Genomic DNA, 20161 nt, shown 5'->3' with positions numbered 1-20161 from the left:
TTTCAATAACTCTTTTCTTTTCAAAACCATATATTTTTATTGAAAAAAACATATTTTTTTAATAAAAAAAAGATGTTTTATGAAAAATTTTGATTACGTCAAATGTTACCTGAGTTGAGAGAAAATCGAGTTACGATTCAACAAATATTGGACCTTAATGAAGATAATGTATTAACTTTATTACTCTTTGCATAGATTTCAACACATTCTGTAGATTTTTTTTATAAGTTATGTTTAAAATAAGAAAAAAACCTACATACAATTCACAATATTTTGATCGTGCCCTAATCTTTGTCCACAAATCTTTATTTTCTGATATAAGAGTTATCAATTTTAAAATATTGGTATCTGAACAAAGATGAAATATTTGTTAATATAATGATTTAAAGCTTCTTTTTCTTCTTCTTTCTTTGTTTATATTTCTTTTTTTTGTGATTACATGGTTCTTATCAAGTGATAAAAAAAACTGGTAAAAAAAACTCGACTAACAAGCTACATAAAGAGTCTTTCAAAAAATATGCAATTATGTATTTGAATTTATAAATGTATGTTTAAAAATGTATGTCCGAATACGTACACACTAAGGCTAAATAAAGGAATGGCTAAATTATCAAGTGTTAATACTGTGAAAGTTGTAAAATAGGTTTTATTTTTCTCATTTGTTGTATGCATATGTTTAAAAAATACAAAACCAACGTAAGTAGAAAGAACTCCACCGACAAGACACATAAGATGGCTTTATGAGTCTCTGCAAAAATAAAATGTTAATTATGTTTATGAATTTATAAATGAATGTACGGATCTGCGATGCGAAGTGATGGGGCAAGTGAACCAGGTTGCGGCCATCTCAGGATGCCTTAAAATGCTATATGGAAAAACCCTGAGATGAAAATCGGCAGCAAAATTAAGATTTACAAAACTTGTGTCCGACCCATCATGACGTATGGAATCGAAAGAAGAGCGGACACCGTTACCACAAAAAACGCGCTTAAAGTGTCAGAAACGAAGACATTAAGAAGCGTATCAGGCAAGAGTCTTCGAGATAGAATAAGAAATGCCAGGATCAAAGAAAAATGCGAGATCGAAGATGTCGTCAGGTGAGGAAGGCAACGAAGGAGAGAAAGGTACGCGCATGAGAGGAGAATGGAACCATCCAGACTCTCCCACGTAGACGACTCCCGGGCAGACTACCATCTAAGAGATGGGTCAATAGCAATGAATCGACATCGCAGGAAGCTAATCCCTCTGAAAAACAGGCCACAAGGCAGACAAGAAGAAGAAGAAGAAGAAGATATTTAGATTCGAAAACTGACAAAATGAGTGTGAATAACAAACAAAATAGTCTAACCTTTGAGTCTCTGACTGCAACGATCTTGTCACCAACCGACAGCTTCCCGGCAGCAGCACCGTCCCTCGCCACCTGCGTCACGAAGACCCCCACATCTCCGGGAACGTGCGGGCTCCCCCGACCCCCCGCGATAGAGAACCCGAGCCCCCTCAAGCCTTTCTCCAGCAGCACGGGCACCCCTCGTCTGTCAGGGTTGGCACGACGAATGTACTGCGAACATAAAAATACTTTTATTTAACGAACTAACTAACTAACTATAAATACACAAACCACTACATTACTCAAAACTTGTGTATATGTTAAAAGTATACAAGTGTGCATACTTTTTTATAAAATTTATATACCTTAAAGGCGACATTAATAGTTAAAATTTAAGAAATTTTCATTGAAAATTGTAAGATTATTTTACAACTAACTTTAAATACACAAACTACTACATTACTCATAAGCTGTGTATATGTTACAAGTGTGCATATTTTTTTATTAATAAAACTCAAAGGCGACATTAACAGTTAAAATTTAAGAAATTTTCATTGAAAAATGTAAGATTATTTTACAAATTATCGCAAAAACTAGAAAACGCCTTAAATATAACGTTATTTTTTGACATCTCATCAAAAATGAAGAAGAATATGGAAGTCTGGGCATTTACGGGGCTGACGACCGTCATAAGTGATCACTTTACACACGTGTAACATTCACCAATTCTACCCATTATTGACAACCACACTGCGCAAATTCTTGGATGTTCTATATATATGAACCAATTTAGAAACCTTGTTCATGAATCACTAGAACTTCACTAGAGACTTCCATATTCTTCTTCATCTTTGATGAGATGTCAAAAAATAATATGAAAATAACTCCTGTAATTGGAGATAATCCAGATTTTGTGAACAAGTATTTGGACACACTCAAAATGTTGTAAATATAACGTTCTTGTTGGTTCTTATAATTATGAAATTATCCACTCATAATTATTCTTATTAATTAATATTAATATCATAACGAAGATAAAGAAGAAAATGGAAATGTAGGGGTTTAAGTGATCACTTTAACACAACTCAAATTTGAAAGTTCTATTGAAATTTCAATTGACACCTTCGTTTAAATGCCAGTTTTCGGCACCATCTATGGTTGTTTTTTTTAAAAAGCAGAGGATCTTATGAAATTGATAAAACATTATTTTAGAACTATTTGAATAACTCCTAAGTGGCCAAACCCAGATTTGCGAACAATAATTTGGACATGCTCAAAATATTGTAAACTGTTGTTCTTTATTTTGTGGTACTGTGCAGTGGAACAAACCACTTAAGTTGTCCGGCTAGGATATGAATAGTAAAAGGAAAAAAAAATTCCACCATTTTGAGTTCAATTTTGGACACGGAACTCTAACACAAACAGTCGTAAGTCGATTGAGCCGAAATATTTCAGCAAATTTCAGATCGATTTTCGACGAATAAAGTGATATTGGAGTTACGTGTCACGTGGAAAATAAACGTATTTAGATTAAATTGGAGATAAGGGTTACCATTAAGCTAATTACTCTTTTAACGACATCTGTAAAATGGGATTTTATAGAATTCTGAATAAATTTGTAAATTTTGAGAATTCCACTAAAAAAATCCAGTTTTAACACACTTATACAGGTGGCACAAAATTAACCACCCTGCAGGTAGATGTTATAATTTTTGCAACTGGCGTCGTACGTCAATCATGTTTGACTTTTTTTAACTAGATAGATAGCTAAAATATATGAAAAAGTGATAAAATGGACACAAATATGTATCATCACTGGCGGCAGCCACTTGACGGATTTTATCCTATTTACTTAAATATATAATTGTAAAGTTCAAATAAAGAATTCCATTATATTCAATTGTTTTTTTTGACAAATCATCAAAGATGAAGAAAAATATGGAAGTCTGGGCATTTACGGGGCATTACGGGGCTGACGAACGTCATAGGCTAGTTTAAGTGATCACTTTACTCACGTGTAACATTCACCAATTCTACCCATTATTGACAACCACACTACTCAAATTCTTGGAAATTCTATATATCGCACACTCCTTTCAAGAACGTCATAAATCAAAAATCGTCAATTTTCAGTTGTGCATGTTTTCGGAATGCCCATAAAATATACTATATCCCAACAAAATGGCATATTTTAAACTTAATGTTTACCCGCTACAGGGCAGAAAGTGTTGTTTTTGCATTTTGAGGAAAAGGTATTGTTTAATTATTTTTTTAAATGTACTAAATATTTTTCAAATGGAGAAAAAACCTTCAGGTTTTACCTAAAAAAAATCTGTTGTACAATAATAAGTTAAATTAGTGGCTTGATATTTATTTTTAATACTGTATTTTATTTAAAACTTTAAAAACCTTCTCCTGAAAAATCAAGTTTTTTGATTTATGACGTTCTTGAAAGGAGTAAGTGATATTTGAACCAATTTTGAAACATTGTTCTTGAATCACTAGAGCTTCACTTGATACATCTTTTGTTTTTATTTCTATTATTTTTTTATTTAATTCTTTTCATCAAAAACATAATAAGATGATTAATTTTGCTCCCCCTTAAATTTATTTATAAACTGCAGCTTCACATTTTTTAATTTGATTGATGTACGAGGCTATTTGCCAAAATTATATCTTTGGATACGGTGAATTATTCTGCACCATTCTGTATTTAGCAATGAATCTACGAATGTATGAAATATTACATATGGTGAATTATGTAAACAGTTTCAAATAAATAAACTGAAAATAAACTCTAGTTTAGACTTTGAGTGGGAATAACCCTTTTATTATATGACATATAATAATAGTATAATACATACTTTCTTCCACCACTCACTGAATGTATAATGTTGTTGGGGATATATTGAAATTGGAAAAGTTGTTTTTTGTTTATCCTATTCTACATATATTGTCCCACAAATGTCGTTGCTTATAAAACGTTTCTCATATATCGTTATTACTTTTTATTTTATCACTGTATTTATTTTACGTAACTGTTAACATTCAAGTATATTTATTTTACATTGAAAGATGTATAAAAGACAAGTTAAATATTTTTCTTGGAATGTATTATATTTATTATCACTTATTTTTCGTAAAAATGAGTTAAAAATGAAAGAGATCTAAGTGCGAAAGAGATCTAAATGAAAGAGATCTAAGTAAGATCTAAGTCTATAATATTAAATATGTTATAAATATCGTTCTTAATAAAAACATTAAGGGAAAATGTATTAACATAGTGAGAAATTAACAAAAATATATTAATTGATATTAGCATTTTAATTAAATTTCACATAATCTGGGAAAAAGTTTTGACTCAATTATTTAATTAAAACATACAAGACGTGTGATGTTTGTAGCTCTCATATATATGAAATCTTCAATAATATACACAAATGGATGTAAAATCACGCGTAAAATGGTCAAATTTGTATGGTAAACTGAAAACATATACCAGCCAACGACAGGTCAAAAGTTTTATGAATAACCAAATCAATATCGATATTTTTAATGTATTGATGAAGGTTTTATGTAGCTTTGCATGATGATATTAAATATTTATTAGAGAGAAACATAACTTATTATTATGTTTATCGGGCGATTTTTAGGGGTGGAAATCAACTCATAGGGCCTTAGTATGGTGGTCAAACTCTCCAACCACAAAACTACGAAGGAGATTGCTGCTATACGGGGAAAGAAATGGAGGATGAATATAATGTAAAGAAAAAAAATGCTTGCATATCCGTTTTCGTACAAACTTTTTTTTAGTTAAGTTGAAGGATTTACATTCCTTTGTGTAATGTGTCAGATTGCCTGGTCAAATTTGTCGCATCTGGCATATGTTTTTTTGTTTTGTTTTTTAAAACATATATGTAGTGATTTTTTTAAATTGGTACCTTTCAACAACACTTTTTTCAAAACCATTTAGTTATTTTTATAATAATGCGGGATTTTTACTGAAAAACCCTGTGGTTAATATTTCGAATAAAAAAAAATAAACGGAGTATCTCACTAGTAAACGGACTAGTTAAATTACAAATCATATTTTTAAGTATTCGCTTTTATGATTAAGATTGTAATTAAATGTAAAGTTTCTTGAAACCAACACCTTTGAAACGTGTAACTACCAAAAACCACCAGACCCCTTGTCTGTGCTTAGCATGCCAGTTTCGATATTACAATCAAAACAAAAGTAGTTACTTTGGAAACAAAATGAAATTATTTTAAGTTTAACGAAATATCAATAAAACTTTAATCTGAACAGTTTCGAGTTGTATGGAATACAAATACAGAATGTTCTAGATTTGTTTTTGATGAAAATTCTTGGTTTAAGACTAATTTGCGTAAATCAACATCTAATTAACTACTGTTCTTAGTAAATTCAAATAATTTGAAACAAAGTATTAAAATTATTTTATATTCAATAAACTTAATTTTCAATACTTGGTTTGGAAGTCACACCGAGGTAATATCTATACTGAATTCAATTTAAATTTTATTTGATAATAATCACTATTTTTTTTAGAAATTTTTTAAAAATTAAGTAATACTTACTAGAGTCACGTGGTTTCCCGCTCTTTTGAGTGCGTCTACAGCCATGGAATGAGGCACCCCCACCACGGAAACGCCATTCACCTAAGGCAATGAATGATACTTTGTTTATTGGGAAATTTAAGGACATTATTCACATGTTAATAACCATACCCACTACAAGGAACAGCGCGGTCCCTGTAGTGTGAATTCTTTGTCTACAGCTATTGGGTCAAAATAATGAAATATTTTGACATCTCAATATCGATGAAGAAGAATATGTAAGAAACTGTCATAAGCTAGTTTATTATTATTTTTATTACTATTTGGGTTAACAATAGCAACATATTTAAATCAAATCAATAAAAAATATACATTAAACAAGCCAATTATAGTTTACCACAAAAACATAAAGATTAATACCAAATTTTTAGTGTTTATGAGAGAAAATGTGTGTAAGAGGGTATGTGTGTGTGTGTGTGTGTGTGTGTGTGTGTGTGTGTGTGTGTGATGTTGATTCTAGTAGGAACATACATATAATGCAGAGAAGCATAGTTTTTAAAGATCCTGAGAGGACAATATGCTCACCATTCGACTTTTCAACACAGATTTTCCGCAATCGAAAATGTCAACATGGCTAAAACATGAGTTGTACTCAAAAAATCTGTTCACAGATATTTATAATATATTATTACTAATATATATGGCTGAAGTGTTATGTAAACTAAGGAAATAATTACCATGTTAATAAAGTCTCCTTTTCTCCATATTTATAGAAAGTGTATATTATCGGTATCAGCGTGAAGCGTAGGGCTTACAACATTCCCGTCTGAGCTTCAGCATTTAACCTTAGTATTACCTTAAGCCGGCAACACCTGAAGCCATTTACCCAGAAATAATTGTAAATGTACGAGAATTTAATGTAAATATCACGAATATTGGGAACAAAATTTGTATGGAGATGTTCACTTACCTTGCGTATTATAATACCAAATTATACTACAGCAATTATACCAATAAGTAAATTTATTGGGTATGCGGTATACCAAGTACATATATTTTTTAACAAAATAATTTTTTTTAATTAAACACTTCAATATACCACAAGATGAGTTTTATTTATATAAACGACTAGTTTCGAAAACTAACAGATGTTTTCATCTTCAGAAGACGAAATCATCTGTAAGTTTTCGAAACTAGTCTTATATATTATATATAGCTCGCAAATATAATTCCAAATGAAGTTCAAGATGCTGAAGCGAAGGAACTACTCAAGAAAAAACCAAACCTCATTTTTAAAGGAATATGTAATTATTACGAAAAAGATGATTTCATTGACGATTTGATCCTACAAAACCACGAACTTAACATATTAGATTTGAAAGAAAAAAGTAATAGAATATTGATAAAAAAGTATTTAAATGTAAATATAACGATACTACCAATTTCATTGTCGAAGTAGACAGCCCAATAAGAAGAATTTTAATCAATAAAAATATGATTAATATTGGATACCAGAAGATAAAAGTGGAGGATGCAAACCCTCTGTTACAGTGCTTTTTCTGTCTGGATTTCGGACATTCATCCACAAGATGCTTCAAAAAGGAAACTAGTCAACAAACATGCAGCAACTGTGCCGGGGACCATTCCTTTAAAAATTGTGATAATAAACAGGATATAAATTGCATAAATTGTATAAAAATGAATGATAAATATAAATGGAACACCTCCACGAGTCATCAGGCAAATTCTGGCACACCAAAAAATTGATTACTAATTCTAGAAACCGCAAGTATAAACTCATTATTAAAAACGCAAGTTCAAATGCATATCTTTGTATATTAAGAGGTTTATATATTACATACTATATATTATTAATTGATAATTTAATACCAGTAACTGAATACCTAAATACATTTATATATTCTTCATACAGTTTACTTATTCTTGTACATGCTATTCTTTAAACAAACATCTTTATATATACATATATAAAACTCATCAAGTGGTATATTCAAGTATTTAATTAAAAAAAATCAACATGTCATTCCACAAAGTTAATGCCGAATCAATAAATAATATAATATATGCTTTGTTTTAAGTTGACACTGTTAAAATGAATAAATCTCCTTTATAATACCGTTTTATTTTAAATTTTATTAGAGTAAACACGTTATGTTTGAGAATTAAAAAGGTGATCAATAAGTAAAAATAGAAATCAGTTTGAAGTTTTCAAAACTAGTCATGTATATATACTATGAATCTCAAATGAAACTCAAAATCGGTCCCATACTTAGTTTCATTTTTAAATTTAAAAAAATCATTGTTTTTTATTTGAATTTTCTTTGTTACTTCTTTGTTCAGGCATGTTGTGTCGGTCGCTTGATAAATTATTGTTAAAAGTGAAAGTATGTTTTTTTTCGGACCATAAATTATTTCATTCTCATTTTCTTTTCTGCTTTATAAATATTTTGTCCCGGAATGTATTACACAGAGTAGGTAACTTTTTTATCGGATATCAAATATATAAGTAAACTAGAATTATGTGAACTAGACAGTTGTCTAAAGATTTGCTTTCCAAATATAACTTCTTAATCTTTGATTAAACTTCTTTGAAAAAATATTGAGAACAATCCCTTAACCAAAATCACTCCTACACAAAAGGATTAAAAAAACAATCCCTTAAGAGTAACATTTATTATTTTACCACAAATATTAGAGCATATTCCTATTTTTTCTGAGCTTTTGTTGAAACATAAACATCCTTAAATTGAAATGAATTAACGTGAATTTAAACTCCTTGCCGTAAAGAAGAATTCAAATAGTAACTTTGTCAAAAAAATCGATTTGGAATAATTAGAATTGCAAAAGTATTATTAATCATAAAATATTTACAAAATTGGACAAAAGATTCTTTGATCAAAACATTTAATTTATCGTTTTGAAGAATGAAAAGGGTCAATTAATAGTTTGATTGAATTCTTTGGCTGGCTTCATCGTAAAATAAAATGAAATGGGTTATAGAAAATAAGTACTAATAATTTCAACATGATGAAATAAGTTAAATAATAAATTTGTTTTGAGTTAATCTAATCTTTACGCAAGTATTTAGATGTTACTTAATGCAAAAAGATTCTTAAAAGATGTGTGAAAAAAAAGAAGTGTTATCTTTATTCTTATTAAACAAAGTCCCGCCCTTTAGCCCCCCTTTGTTATTACACCACCCACCTCTAAATATACCTGTATAATTTATTTGATCGTTAGTTGTAATTACCTGCTCATGAAAACAAGCATTGTTCTCGAAACTAGTCGTATGTAGTGAAATTAAACTCCAAAGTGGCATAACACAAGTGTTTAAATTTTGAAAATGGTGTCGGGTTGTGGTCCTGTGGTTAGAGTCGCGGACTCTAGAATCAGAGTTTCTCGTTTCGAACCCACTGTGCCACAATTTGATACCTAATTCTAATAATGAGCCGCTTAGGCTCACAGAAATAGTATGACATTGTAGTATTTTGGTGAAATAATGAAAAACACAAATATTTCTTTTTTTAAAAGAAATAAAAAAAGGCACTTACACAGAGTGCGATTCAATCCTGCTACCCGATCTCAGAACGCATGGTATCTCTTTTACATATGGTATCTCCTATATTCGTATACAAATAGACTTAGTTAGATCCCTTGCGATCTACCCCAAAAAATCACGTTGTGTTGTGTGTAAGTACGTATCATAATGCAATAATACATGAAATTGGCTGTTTTCGATCCACCGAAACTGTTTGTAAAGCATACTAAGATTGGGTCTTACCTCCATTATCGCGTCATTGAGAGTCAGTCTTCCGTCCAGGGTAGCGGCTCCATCCTCGGTCAGCTTTGTGATGTATATCGCCTGGTCGGAGTACGGCTTGGGGCCCGTACCGTCAGTACCCCCCGCTATACTGAATCCCAACCCCGCAGTTCCCCGGTCTAGATCCACTGTGAAGTACTGCCATTCGTGCTCATCCGACTAGAATAAAAACAAACACGCAATTAATACCATATATACTCGTTCAATTCATTTAAATACTGCAAATTTAGTTGATACGTTATATATATATTGGTTGATAAAATCAATATTAAAATAAAATAATAGAAATTTCATCGAGGAAATATTCAACAAATTATAATAATTGATTCGGCAGTCGATGGGTGGTAAAATCTTTCAGCGAACTGTCAGCTGACAGAAAAGCATGGAGACAGTTTGCGGACTCCATATGCTCCACATAGGGAGCATATATTTTTTAACATAATATGTATATACATCATTGGTTAAATAAAAGTTAAGACAATGTAAATAAGGGAATGTTTACACAGTACTTCATTTATTTATTTAACAAAATAATTTGCTAATGCACTTTGCTTTTCCATACAATATTATAAAAGCAGCGAAGGTTTCATACTGCGACATGATGGGATAAATTGATAATACGAACAAACTGACACGGGAAATGTAGCTTTTGAAAAACATGTAAAAAAAACTTTTGTAAAAAAAAATTTGTAAAGGATTTTGATGCACGGTTTTCTGACTCTGTACGAGTCCTTGATCATACGAGTCCCATTGGATAACATGGATGTATTTTTAAAAATAATTATGTTTATGTTTAAATATGTTTAGTGAAATTTCGTATTATTTTTTTGTAATTTAACACACAATACCAATTATTGAGTTTTATTTCGTTACGCACGACTAGTTTCGAAATCTACAATTTTTTTCATCGACATGTAATTATTTGAACTCACTAAACTGTAGCTTACGAAAGCTGTCTTGTATTAAGAAATAAAACTTTATAAGTGGCATTATACAAGTGTTTAAAATTTTTTTAATCATCATATCATTTCACAAAATCAGTGCTCAATCAAGAAATAATATAGATTTCGTGTTGTTTAAACATCTTTATTTACATTTTTCACATCTCAACATAGAAGAAGACGAATATAAATGTTACGACCTGTCATAGACTGGGTAGTGATCACTGTACACAGGTATAACATTTACCATTCTACCCATGATTGACAACTACGCGTCTCAAATTTTGAATGTTTTTATTTAGTAGAATAACAACTACATAGTTTTTTCCCGTAAAAATAAGCTGCAGGTCCAGCAAGAAATGCCAATACAAAACTTTAATCTTCATTTAGTCTCAAATTAGAAAAATATTAAAATATAATAAATATATAATAACAAACATACTTATATATAAACAAATATACATATATGTTTATAAATATATGTATATATATATTTACATATATTTATATTTATATTTAATATATATATATATATATATATATATATATATATATATATATATATATATATATATATATACACCTTTAAAAGAAGTATTAAAAAATTAGCTTTCGGTTTGGGAAAACTCATTCAAGTCGCACACTTGTATTTTTTCAAAAAACATGTGAACGATGAAATTAAACATTTTTTTGAAAATACACATCACTGAATTCTTACAAAATTGCCGTTGATATTAAATTTCAATCAGGTTTTCTTATTTTTCATTTTCTGTTAATTTGAATGCTCTCAGTCGCAATTACACTGAAAGAATCGTAATTCAAACGGCTCTAAAACGTGTAATTTAAAGGGGCTGAATGTTGAAATAGCCAACGTGGGTACATATACGTGTTTAATTATATACATTTAGGCAGTGTTTGTAGTCGGCGAGCTTTAGCAGGAATTATTGGTGTTGTGGCACCAACAATTAAACATTAAGAGCCGCGCCAAACATTACACTACAAACAAAAGTAATACTTCCACAGTAAATACGGAAATGCTTGTGTACTCGACATCACCTATTCAAACAAACGTGAAAAGGACGCATTATTTCCTTTAATAATGTTTAATGCAATACACCCCATCGCCACTAAAATTACATTAATTAATAGAAAGTATATTTTATATATTTAAACCATTGTTAACTTTTTTGTATGGTAATATCACACTCTCCTTAACATTTTTTTTAAAAAGACATATATTTGTGTTTTTATCATTTGCAAAAATATTTAAATTTTATGTAAAGTTGTACAATAAAGTGGTATTACACAAAGCGAACGATGACGAGAGTGTTAATAGAAAGTATACTAAAATAATATATCGTAGTCGTACAGGAGAAAGTGACTAACTAACAAAACGTAAAATGTTCAGGAGGGCCATTTAAGTCACTTTTGCTTGACAAGAAAATAAACATCAATGCAATCAGTCATTTTTAACAAGTCAATAAATTATACTTTCAAGTTTAAAATCGCTTTGGGATTTTTAGAGCAATATTAAGCTAGTAGGATATCAAATAGTCAATAATCACGTTTCTGTAAAAAATGCACTTGGTCACATTCTCCTGTATGACTACGATATTATTATTAATTCATACATCGAATTACCATTTCATTCGTAGGTTTATATGAAGCATTATTGAGAATAAACAAAAATATAATTTTTATTATATTGCTCTATTTATTTATTTATTTATGTGACAGTAGTTTCGTTTTGCGAAAGCATTATTATACTGTTTTATAAATAAAATAAAAACAGTAATACGCACTTAGTAAAAAAATATTAAGCTGTATTAAGGTGAGTGCATATTTATAAGATATGAGTTTGGAGCATATATATTTATGTTAAATATACAAAATCCTTAGTTTCTACACAAAGCCCAAAGATTTGGATCTCATCCGGATATTCGTTTATTTTTATTGATACCCGATAAATTCATAGAGATAAACCTATCTTTAGGGCGTTGAATTTTATACAAGCAGTTTTATAATGGTACATGGCGAAACAAGTGTCACATAAATAAATCAGTGGAATCGTGTTAAAATTAAAACGTTCAATAATTATGCATCAAAATTAATTTTGCAATACTAAAATGTATTTTTTTCTTGCATTTATTAAAAATACATTATTCAACAGATAACGCCCTAGAAATACTAAAATAAGAATGCTGTGACCAGTCTGACCAGTTTGACCAATCTGACCAGTCTGACCAGTCTGACCAAGAAGTGATCAGTCTGATGATGTCGGTAACGACGAAATCCGGTTGCTGGTCAAATAAAAATAAAGTGGAAAAGCTAAAAATATTGGTTTTAATCTAATAATATATTAAAAATGCTATTCCATCACGAAGTGTCAGTGGATAATATAAATCTATTAAAATAAGAATTGTACATACATAATTTTCTGAATATTTGTGCGATGGTGTGACAGCTGACAGACCATGTCACAAGAGATGGATAAAGGAACGGAAAGATCCGCGGATCTTTAAGAAGCAAAAAGAAGAAAGTATATTTTTTAGACGATGGTTGTTTCAGATTTTGAGGCTATTTTCAAATAAAGTTTACGAAAGGTTATGCATTAATAAGTTTTTAATTTTCTTGAAAAACTCTGCATAATAATTTTAGGGTTTTAAGCGAAATGAAAAATGACAGGAAAGTTTTGACAAATTTCAGGACAAATTTCTAGATTGTTCGTCGAGTTCAGGTGTTTCTGGAAATTGTTTTTTTTTTATTACTTTATTATTCGGATGTCAGATCCAATGATGTTTCAACGAAACTTACTTCTTAATATTTTACCCTTCACATAAAACAATATTTTTACCATCAATCAACAGTTTCTGATCCAAATCTCGCAATTTCCTCTCCTAAAACTTTTCCATTCATATCCATCACTTCATCGAATTTCTTAATGGTCTACACATAAAAAACTTTCCGTTTTCTCACAAAGGAAAACCATATCCACGACTTGGAAGTTATGTTACGGACCATAATTTTTTTATATCCCAACTCGAAAATGGGTGTTTTTTGTTTTGGCCGAAATTGAAGTCAAAAGGTACGAAAAATACATTAAAATGAATAAAAGTTATAGGTTATTATTGGAATCTGAATAAATATTTTTATTTGTTGATTAAGCATTCTTTTTGTGGAATATCACGATAATTTCTGTATAAAAATAATACACTAACACCACTTGGATCACTAAATTAGACCACTTTTGAGTTAACTAATGTAAAGACCATTATGTAATAAAACAACCGTAAAGTTTTTTAACCATATGTAATAAAACGACCGAACCCGGTCGCTAGTAAAATAAAATAAAAGTGGAAAAAACGAAATAGTTTTTTGTATTATATAAAATGCAATTCCACAAATTTTAGCACGAAGCGTAAATCTAATAATCGCGACTAGTTTTGAGAACAACAGATTTTCTTTTCAACAGATAAAAAAACTGTATTTTCAACTTTGTCATGTTGGCATTGATAAACTTACAACTGGTGTATTTTGTATATTAAAAGCATTGTTATTTTTGTAGTTTGGTAATATCATACTCTCCTTATCAATAGATTTTTTTTAAATTCGTTTGAAAATGCCATTATTATTCTCATGGTGGAACAATTGTCGCAATATTAATTTTAAGTAGACTCAAAAAAATATCTGTGATTGATTTAAAAATTATTCATAAACTCTCCTTATCATTCATTTAAAGCGGTATTAGACAAAATGGACGATGAATGATAAGGATAGTGTTTTACAACTGGTATTTTCGAATTGTTTTATTTATATATTTATATTATATTAAAAATGATAACAGAATTATTTTAACAATGAACGCTGAATTAATAATAAATGATTACCATTAAAACATACATACATACAGTGCATAAACGTTGCCAACGCCAAAAATAAGGTATTATTTATATTTGAAGCACTAACTTTGTGATTTTTCATTTTATAATTAAAATGTAACTAGCTTTTAAAAACAAAGTTACATTTTTATTCCAAAAATAACGTTATATTTTCTTCATCTGAATTGTTTGTCACAAATATTTGATAAACAACGCTTCACTAATATTCCGATAACTTAGAGAGTCGAAGTCAATTGTCAAAAACAAACTTTCGGTTAGTATAGAACCTACTTTGATTAATCTACTGCCTGTATCGAAATCATCCCCAAGCACAGAAGCGAGTTTATGATAATAACACAAATGAAGTTGGAGGCGCTTCGGAGAGTGGACTGATTCGTTGCCGAGAGAAATATTAAGTTGAGTCGAGTAACAAACTACTTTAGCCTGAGTTAATCGACATTTCACCAATATTGAAAAATACTACTAGAAATTTTATATTTATTACTCAAAGAAGTAAATGAACCATTATGAAATATAATTTGTAAGTATTATTAATATTTTCTAGATAATTTTATGGTTAGCATTACTTTTAAAGAAATAAATCTTATTTTTTTCCGCAAAGTTTAAGTAAATTATGAACAAAAGAATTTCACTGAACGTTAAAATATTATTGACTTTGAACCTTAGACTGCCGTTATATAGTATATAAAAATTTTCTATCAACGGTCAAGCCAGCATCAGAGGGGCAATATGTTTTAAATATTATGATATTAGAAATAAAATAACAACTTACATATATCGTTTTTTTTAACATAAACTTAAGTGGAAACAACTATAAAGTTACATTATTTATTGATTCGGCATTAACTTTGTGGAATGATATCTTGATTATTGTTTAAAAATTTGAATATACCAGTTTAATGAGTTTTATTTATGTATACGACTAGTTTCGAAAACTTACAAATGTTTTCATCTTCTGGTAATGATTAAAACTAACGAACAAAAAATATTAAGGGGTATATGTTAGTAAATATAGGGGAGGGGGGGGGGTCACGGAACAAGATTTTTACTAATAACTCATAAAAGTGGTATATTCAAGTGTTTAATTTAAAAAAAAATAGCCATAGAGTTGTTATTTTATTCTGTAAAATGCAGTTCAACCAAGAAACGTCAGTACAAAACTAAAATATTATGATATCCAATATATTTTAAGTTACAAACTATATTAAAATATGAACCAGTTTTAATATCCAATATGGTGAATAAGGGTGTTTTGTATTATTTAGTAGATAAAAGTAAAAAAATTAAACAAGTTAACATTCACGAATAAAAACACGAAGATAGCAACAAGTATCGATTCCCGCGTATATTTCACAAAAATACACTTACTGAGGGAAAATTTAGGGAAATATTAACTGTCGTTAACCCTCGTTCTGCCACGGGAGGAATCGTTTTCCCCCTTGAAGGTTTTTCTCATTAAATGACAGGCTACATCTGGAAAATGAGAGAATTTGCTATTTTCGATTACCATTTACTTTTCGAGGCGACCAACCCCTAGGATGCCCTCACTGCCCAACCCTCGGCTCGAATTATCTTTGAAGATAATGCGTTTCGGAGTGTTTTGTGCCTTTGCCAAATTATTTCTTCTGGAGAATCGCGCTAAATGGCAATACTTAAGAAAAGAACAAGTGAAATTGGAACCTTTGGAGGAGATTCCTATTTACCAAATATTTCATTTTGTAAATAATTATTTTCCTGCGAATGAGAAAAGAGTAGATATAAATATCATTTTTATTTTCCTTTAAGTACTCGTTTATCTAAGTAGTATTCAAGTCACAAAAGCTAGTAAAACTATGGCTATGCAACCCCAAGTATCTCATCTATTGCTGTTTTTTTTTCATATCCTTATCAATCCGCCTCCACTCCCTATTTCATCCATACAGCAGTGAAGTCCTTCACTTTGAGCCATTTTACTTACGTCGTTTCAACAAATAAATGTATTTCAATTGATATATTCATGAAACTATAATTAACCTCCATAATGTAATAGTTAGTGTATGTGGCTACCATGCCATAGGTTTTTAGTGTGATTTCTAGGGGGTGAAAATTAATACAAGTGATTCAAACTCGAATGATTTTTAATTATTACCTTGGTATGGTACATGAATGCTGATTTCCTTTCCTTCATATTTTATATATAAAAATGTAAATTTCGAAAAAAAAATATATATATAAGTATTTATATATATATATATATATATATATATATATATATATATATATATATATATATATATATATATATATATATATATATATATATATATATATATATATATATATATATATATATATATATATGTAATAAAATAACTAGGTACCTACCCATACATTTTATTAAGTACCTACAAATAGTACCTACATAAAACAGTTCTACCAACAGATGTCGCATGCGTCACTCAGAAGAAAACAAAAGACTTCCGATAATATTATTAACTGTCAGAATCATATAGATATAAAAATTATTGTAAAGATTAATTAAGAATAAACTTTTATTGTCGTTTCTTTAATTACAAAGCAACACATTGTTTATTTTATTATTATACACCCACTTTACATATTATTTACACTTAATTTTCAAAAGGAAAATATTACCACGTTATAAAACGACAATTTTGTTAATCAAAAATAAAGAAACAAAATAAAAATAAAAATGGATACTGCTCCTCAAACATTACAAAACTTACTAGAAAAATTAATACAAAATGCTCAGGTAAGCAAACATCAAAATTTAAAAGATATTTCAGAGAAGTTCATCATTGAAAAATTTACAAGCAAAAATCCTAATGCAAACCAGTGGATGGATATTTTTGAAAAAGAATGTATACGTTTTGAGGTGACAACGGATGAGAAAAAAATTGTAATATTAAGATTGTTTATGGATAAAAGTTGTGAAGATTGGTACAGTTCGATGATGATAAAATTTTCCATGAACTCAGAATGGATAGTATGGAAAAACAACTTTTGTAAAACATTTACAAACAAGGGATGGAACCATGTAATGTTTGCATTATCTTTTAAATATAACGACGGTTCCTTGTTAGACTATGCCATAAGGAAGGAAAAACTTTTGTTGGAGATGAGAAGAACGATCGACATGGGTACCTTAGTAGATCTTATTGTGGCTGGTTTACCAGAATTTATAATTAATATGATTGATAGAGAAAAATTAGAAGATACAGTCGATTTATTCAATGAAGTAAAAAAACACGAAAACATTGTAAATAAAAAAAGGTTTTCGGATCAAAGAAGATATGGAAATCTAAGAACTAGTGGTAAAATTAAAGATAAAAGTCCATGTAAGATTTGTGAAAAATTAAATAAGGGAACTCGATATCACCCTGAAGTAACGTGCTGGTTTAGAACAAAGGAGGATGACAAATTTAATAATAAAAATACTATCAGACATGTAAACAATTCAGTTATAGAAGCTAAGTTAAACGAAACCGATCAAAAAAACGAATAGTAACACCATTAATAAATGTCAAACTATTACTAAATGATCAAATTGAAATATTTGGAATTTACGATTCAGGTTCAAATGTTTCTCTAATAAATTCTAAGTTATTAAAACTAAAAGGAAAAGGAAACAATATGAATGAAGCAGATTTAGTAACAATTAATGGTGTTAAAAAGACAAACGGTTTGACGACTTTGAAAATAAAAATATTTGAATTGGAAAAAAACGTTGATGTATATATTATTGATGAAGAAAATTTCAAATATGATTTTTTGATAGGATTAGATATGATAAAAAAATTTAAACTAATCCAAAATGAAGACTTAAAAATAACACAAAGACAATGCTTGAAAAATGAAAATAAAAAGAAAGTAGAAAAAATTTCTACAAAATATAAAATTAAAAATAGTGAATTTAAAAATACAGAAAATAACAACAGCAAGGAATGCAAAATAAATTATAATGAACATGTAAAAGAAGAAGATTTTGAAATAAAAATAAATCATTTAAATCAATTTCAAAAATCTAAAATAAATGAACTGATTTGCAAATATAAATCCGTTTTTGCAAAAGACAAATATGATATTGGCACTGTTAGTGGATACGAAGCGAGGATAGACTTACTAGTAGACAGATATTGCAGTAAGAGGCCTTACAGATGTACTGTAGAAGATAAAAAGGAGATAGAAAAACAAATTGCAAAATTACTGGATAATAAGCTAATAGAAGAATCCTACAGTCCATTTGCTGCACCTGTTACATTGGCATTTAAAAAAGAGGAAAACAAAAAATCCAGACTGTGTATAGATTTCAGAGACTTGAATAAAATAGTAGTGCCTCAAGCTCAACCATTTCCTTTAATTGAAGACCTAATGATAAAGACCAGGAATTGCAAATTTTTTTCAACACTAGATATAAACTCAGCGTTTTGGTCTATTCCTTTACGAATCGAAGACAGAAAAAAGACGGGATTTGTTACACAAGAAGGACATTTCCAATGGACTTGCCTACCATTTGGATTGAAGACCTCACCAGCAATTTTTCAAAGGATACTAGGTAACATATTAAGAAAGTATAAACTTACTGATTTCACCGTTAATTACATAGATGATATTCTTATATTTTCTAAAACTTTTGCTGAGCACATTAAACATCTAACACAGTTGCTGGAAGCGATCGAAACGGAAGGTTTCAGGTTAAAATTTACAAAATGCGCATTTGCGTCAGACTTGGTAAAATATCTAGGTCATATAATTCAAAATAATTCAATAAAACCAGTAAAGGATAATTTGATTTCAATAAAGAATTTTCCTGTTCCAAAAACGATAAAAAATGTAAGACAATTTCTGGGGAAAATAAACTTTTACCACGAATACATACCAAAGAGTGCAATATTACTAGATCCATTGCATAACTTACTAAGGAAAAATCAAAAATTTATTTGGTGTGATAAATGCCAAAAAGCATTTGAAATAACAAAAAGCATGCTTTGTTCACAGCCCGTTCTAGAAATTTTTGATCAGGATTTACCAATCAACATTTATACCGATGCTTCTTTAGAAGGTGTTGGGGCCATTTTGAAACAAAAGCAGCCCGATGGTAGAGAAAAACCAGTGGCATACTTTTCAAAAAAACTAAATGAAGCCCAGAAGAAAAAAAAAGCAATATATTTAGAATGTTTAGCAATTAAGGAAGCAGTAAGATACTGGCAATACTGGTTAATAGGTAAATCATTTACGGTTTATTCAGATCACAAACCTTTGGAAAATATGAATCTGAAATCTAGGACCGATGAAGAGTTAGGTGATTTAACATATTATTTATCGCAATATGAATTTGAAATAAAATATAATCCAGGAAAGAAGAATTTAGAAGCAGATTGTCTAAGCAGGAATCCAGTATTAGAATCGAGTGAAAATGCAGATGAACAATTAAAAGTTGTAAATTTGGTTAAATTAGAAGATATTTTAAGAGATCAGAATAAAAATGAAAGAATTCAACAGAAAAAAAACAAATGGATTGAAAAAAACAATGTCTATTTTAAAAAGGTCAAGAAAAAAGAAAAAATAATTCTTT

At 29.3% G+C, this 20161-nt stretch overlaps 1 protein-coding gene across 1 annotated transcript in view; it reads right to left on the bottom strand.

Moving 5' to 3' along the window:
* LOC148308332 (disks large homolog 1-like) overlaps positions 1-20161 on the bottom strand; it is a 194179-nt gene that overhangs the window by 13829 nt on the left and 160189 nt on the right. The window contains exons 4-6 of the mRNA XM_088261892.1: positions 9708-9905; positions 5927-6007; positions 1349-1558 (exon numbers count right to left, since the gene is read on the bottom strand). Coding sequence (XP_088118018.1) covers positions 1349-1558; positions 5927-6007; positions 9708-9905 — 489 coding nt within the window. The remainder of the gene's footprint in view (positions 1-1348; positions 1559-5926; positions 6008-9707; positions 9906-20161) is intronic.

This window comes from Brachycentrus maculatus, unplaced genomic scaffold (assembly GCF_059751285.1).
Source record: "Brachycentrus maculatus isolate JH-2025_06_01 unplaced genomic scaffold, ASM5975128v1 h1tg000169l, whole genome shotgun sequence".
Taxonomy (NCBI): Eukaryota; Metazoa; Arthropoda; class Insecta; order Trichoptera; family Brachycentridae; genus Brachycentrus; species Brachycentrus maculatus.
This window is presented reverse-complemented; position numbering and strand designations above follow the sequence as displayed.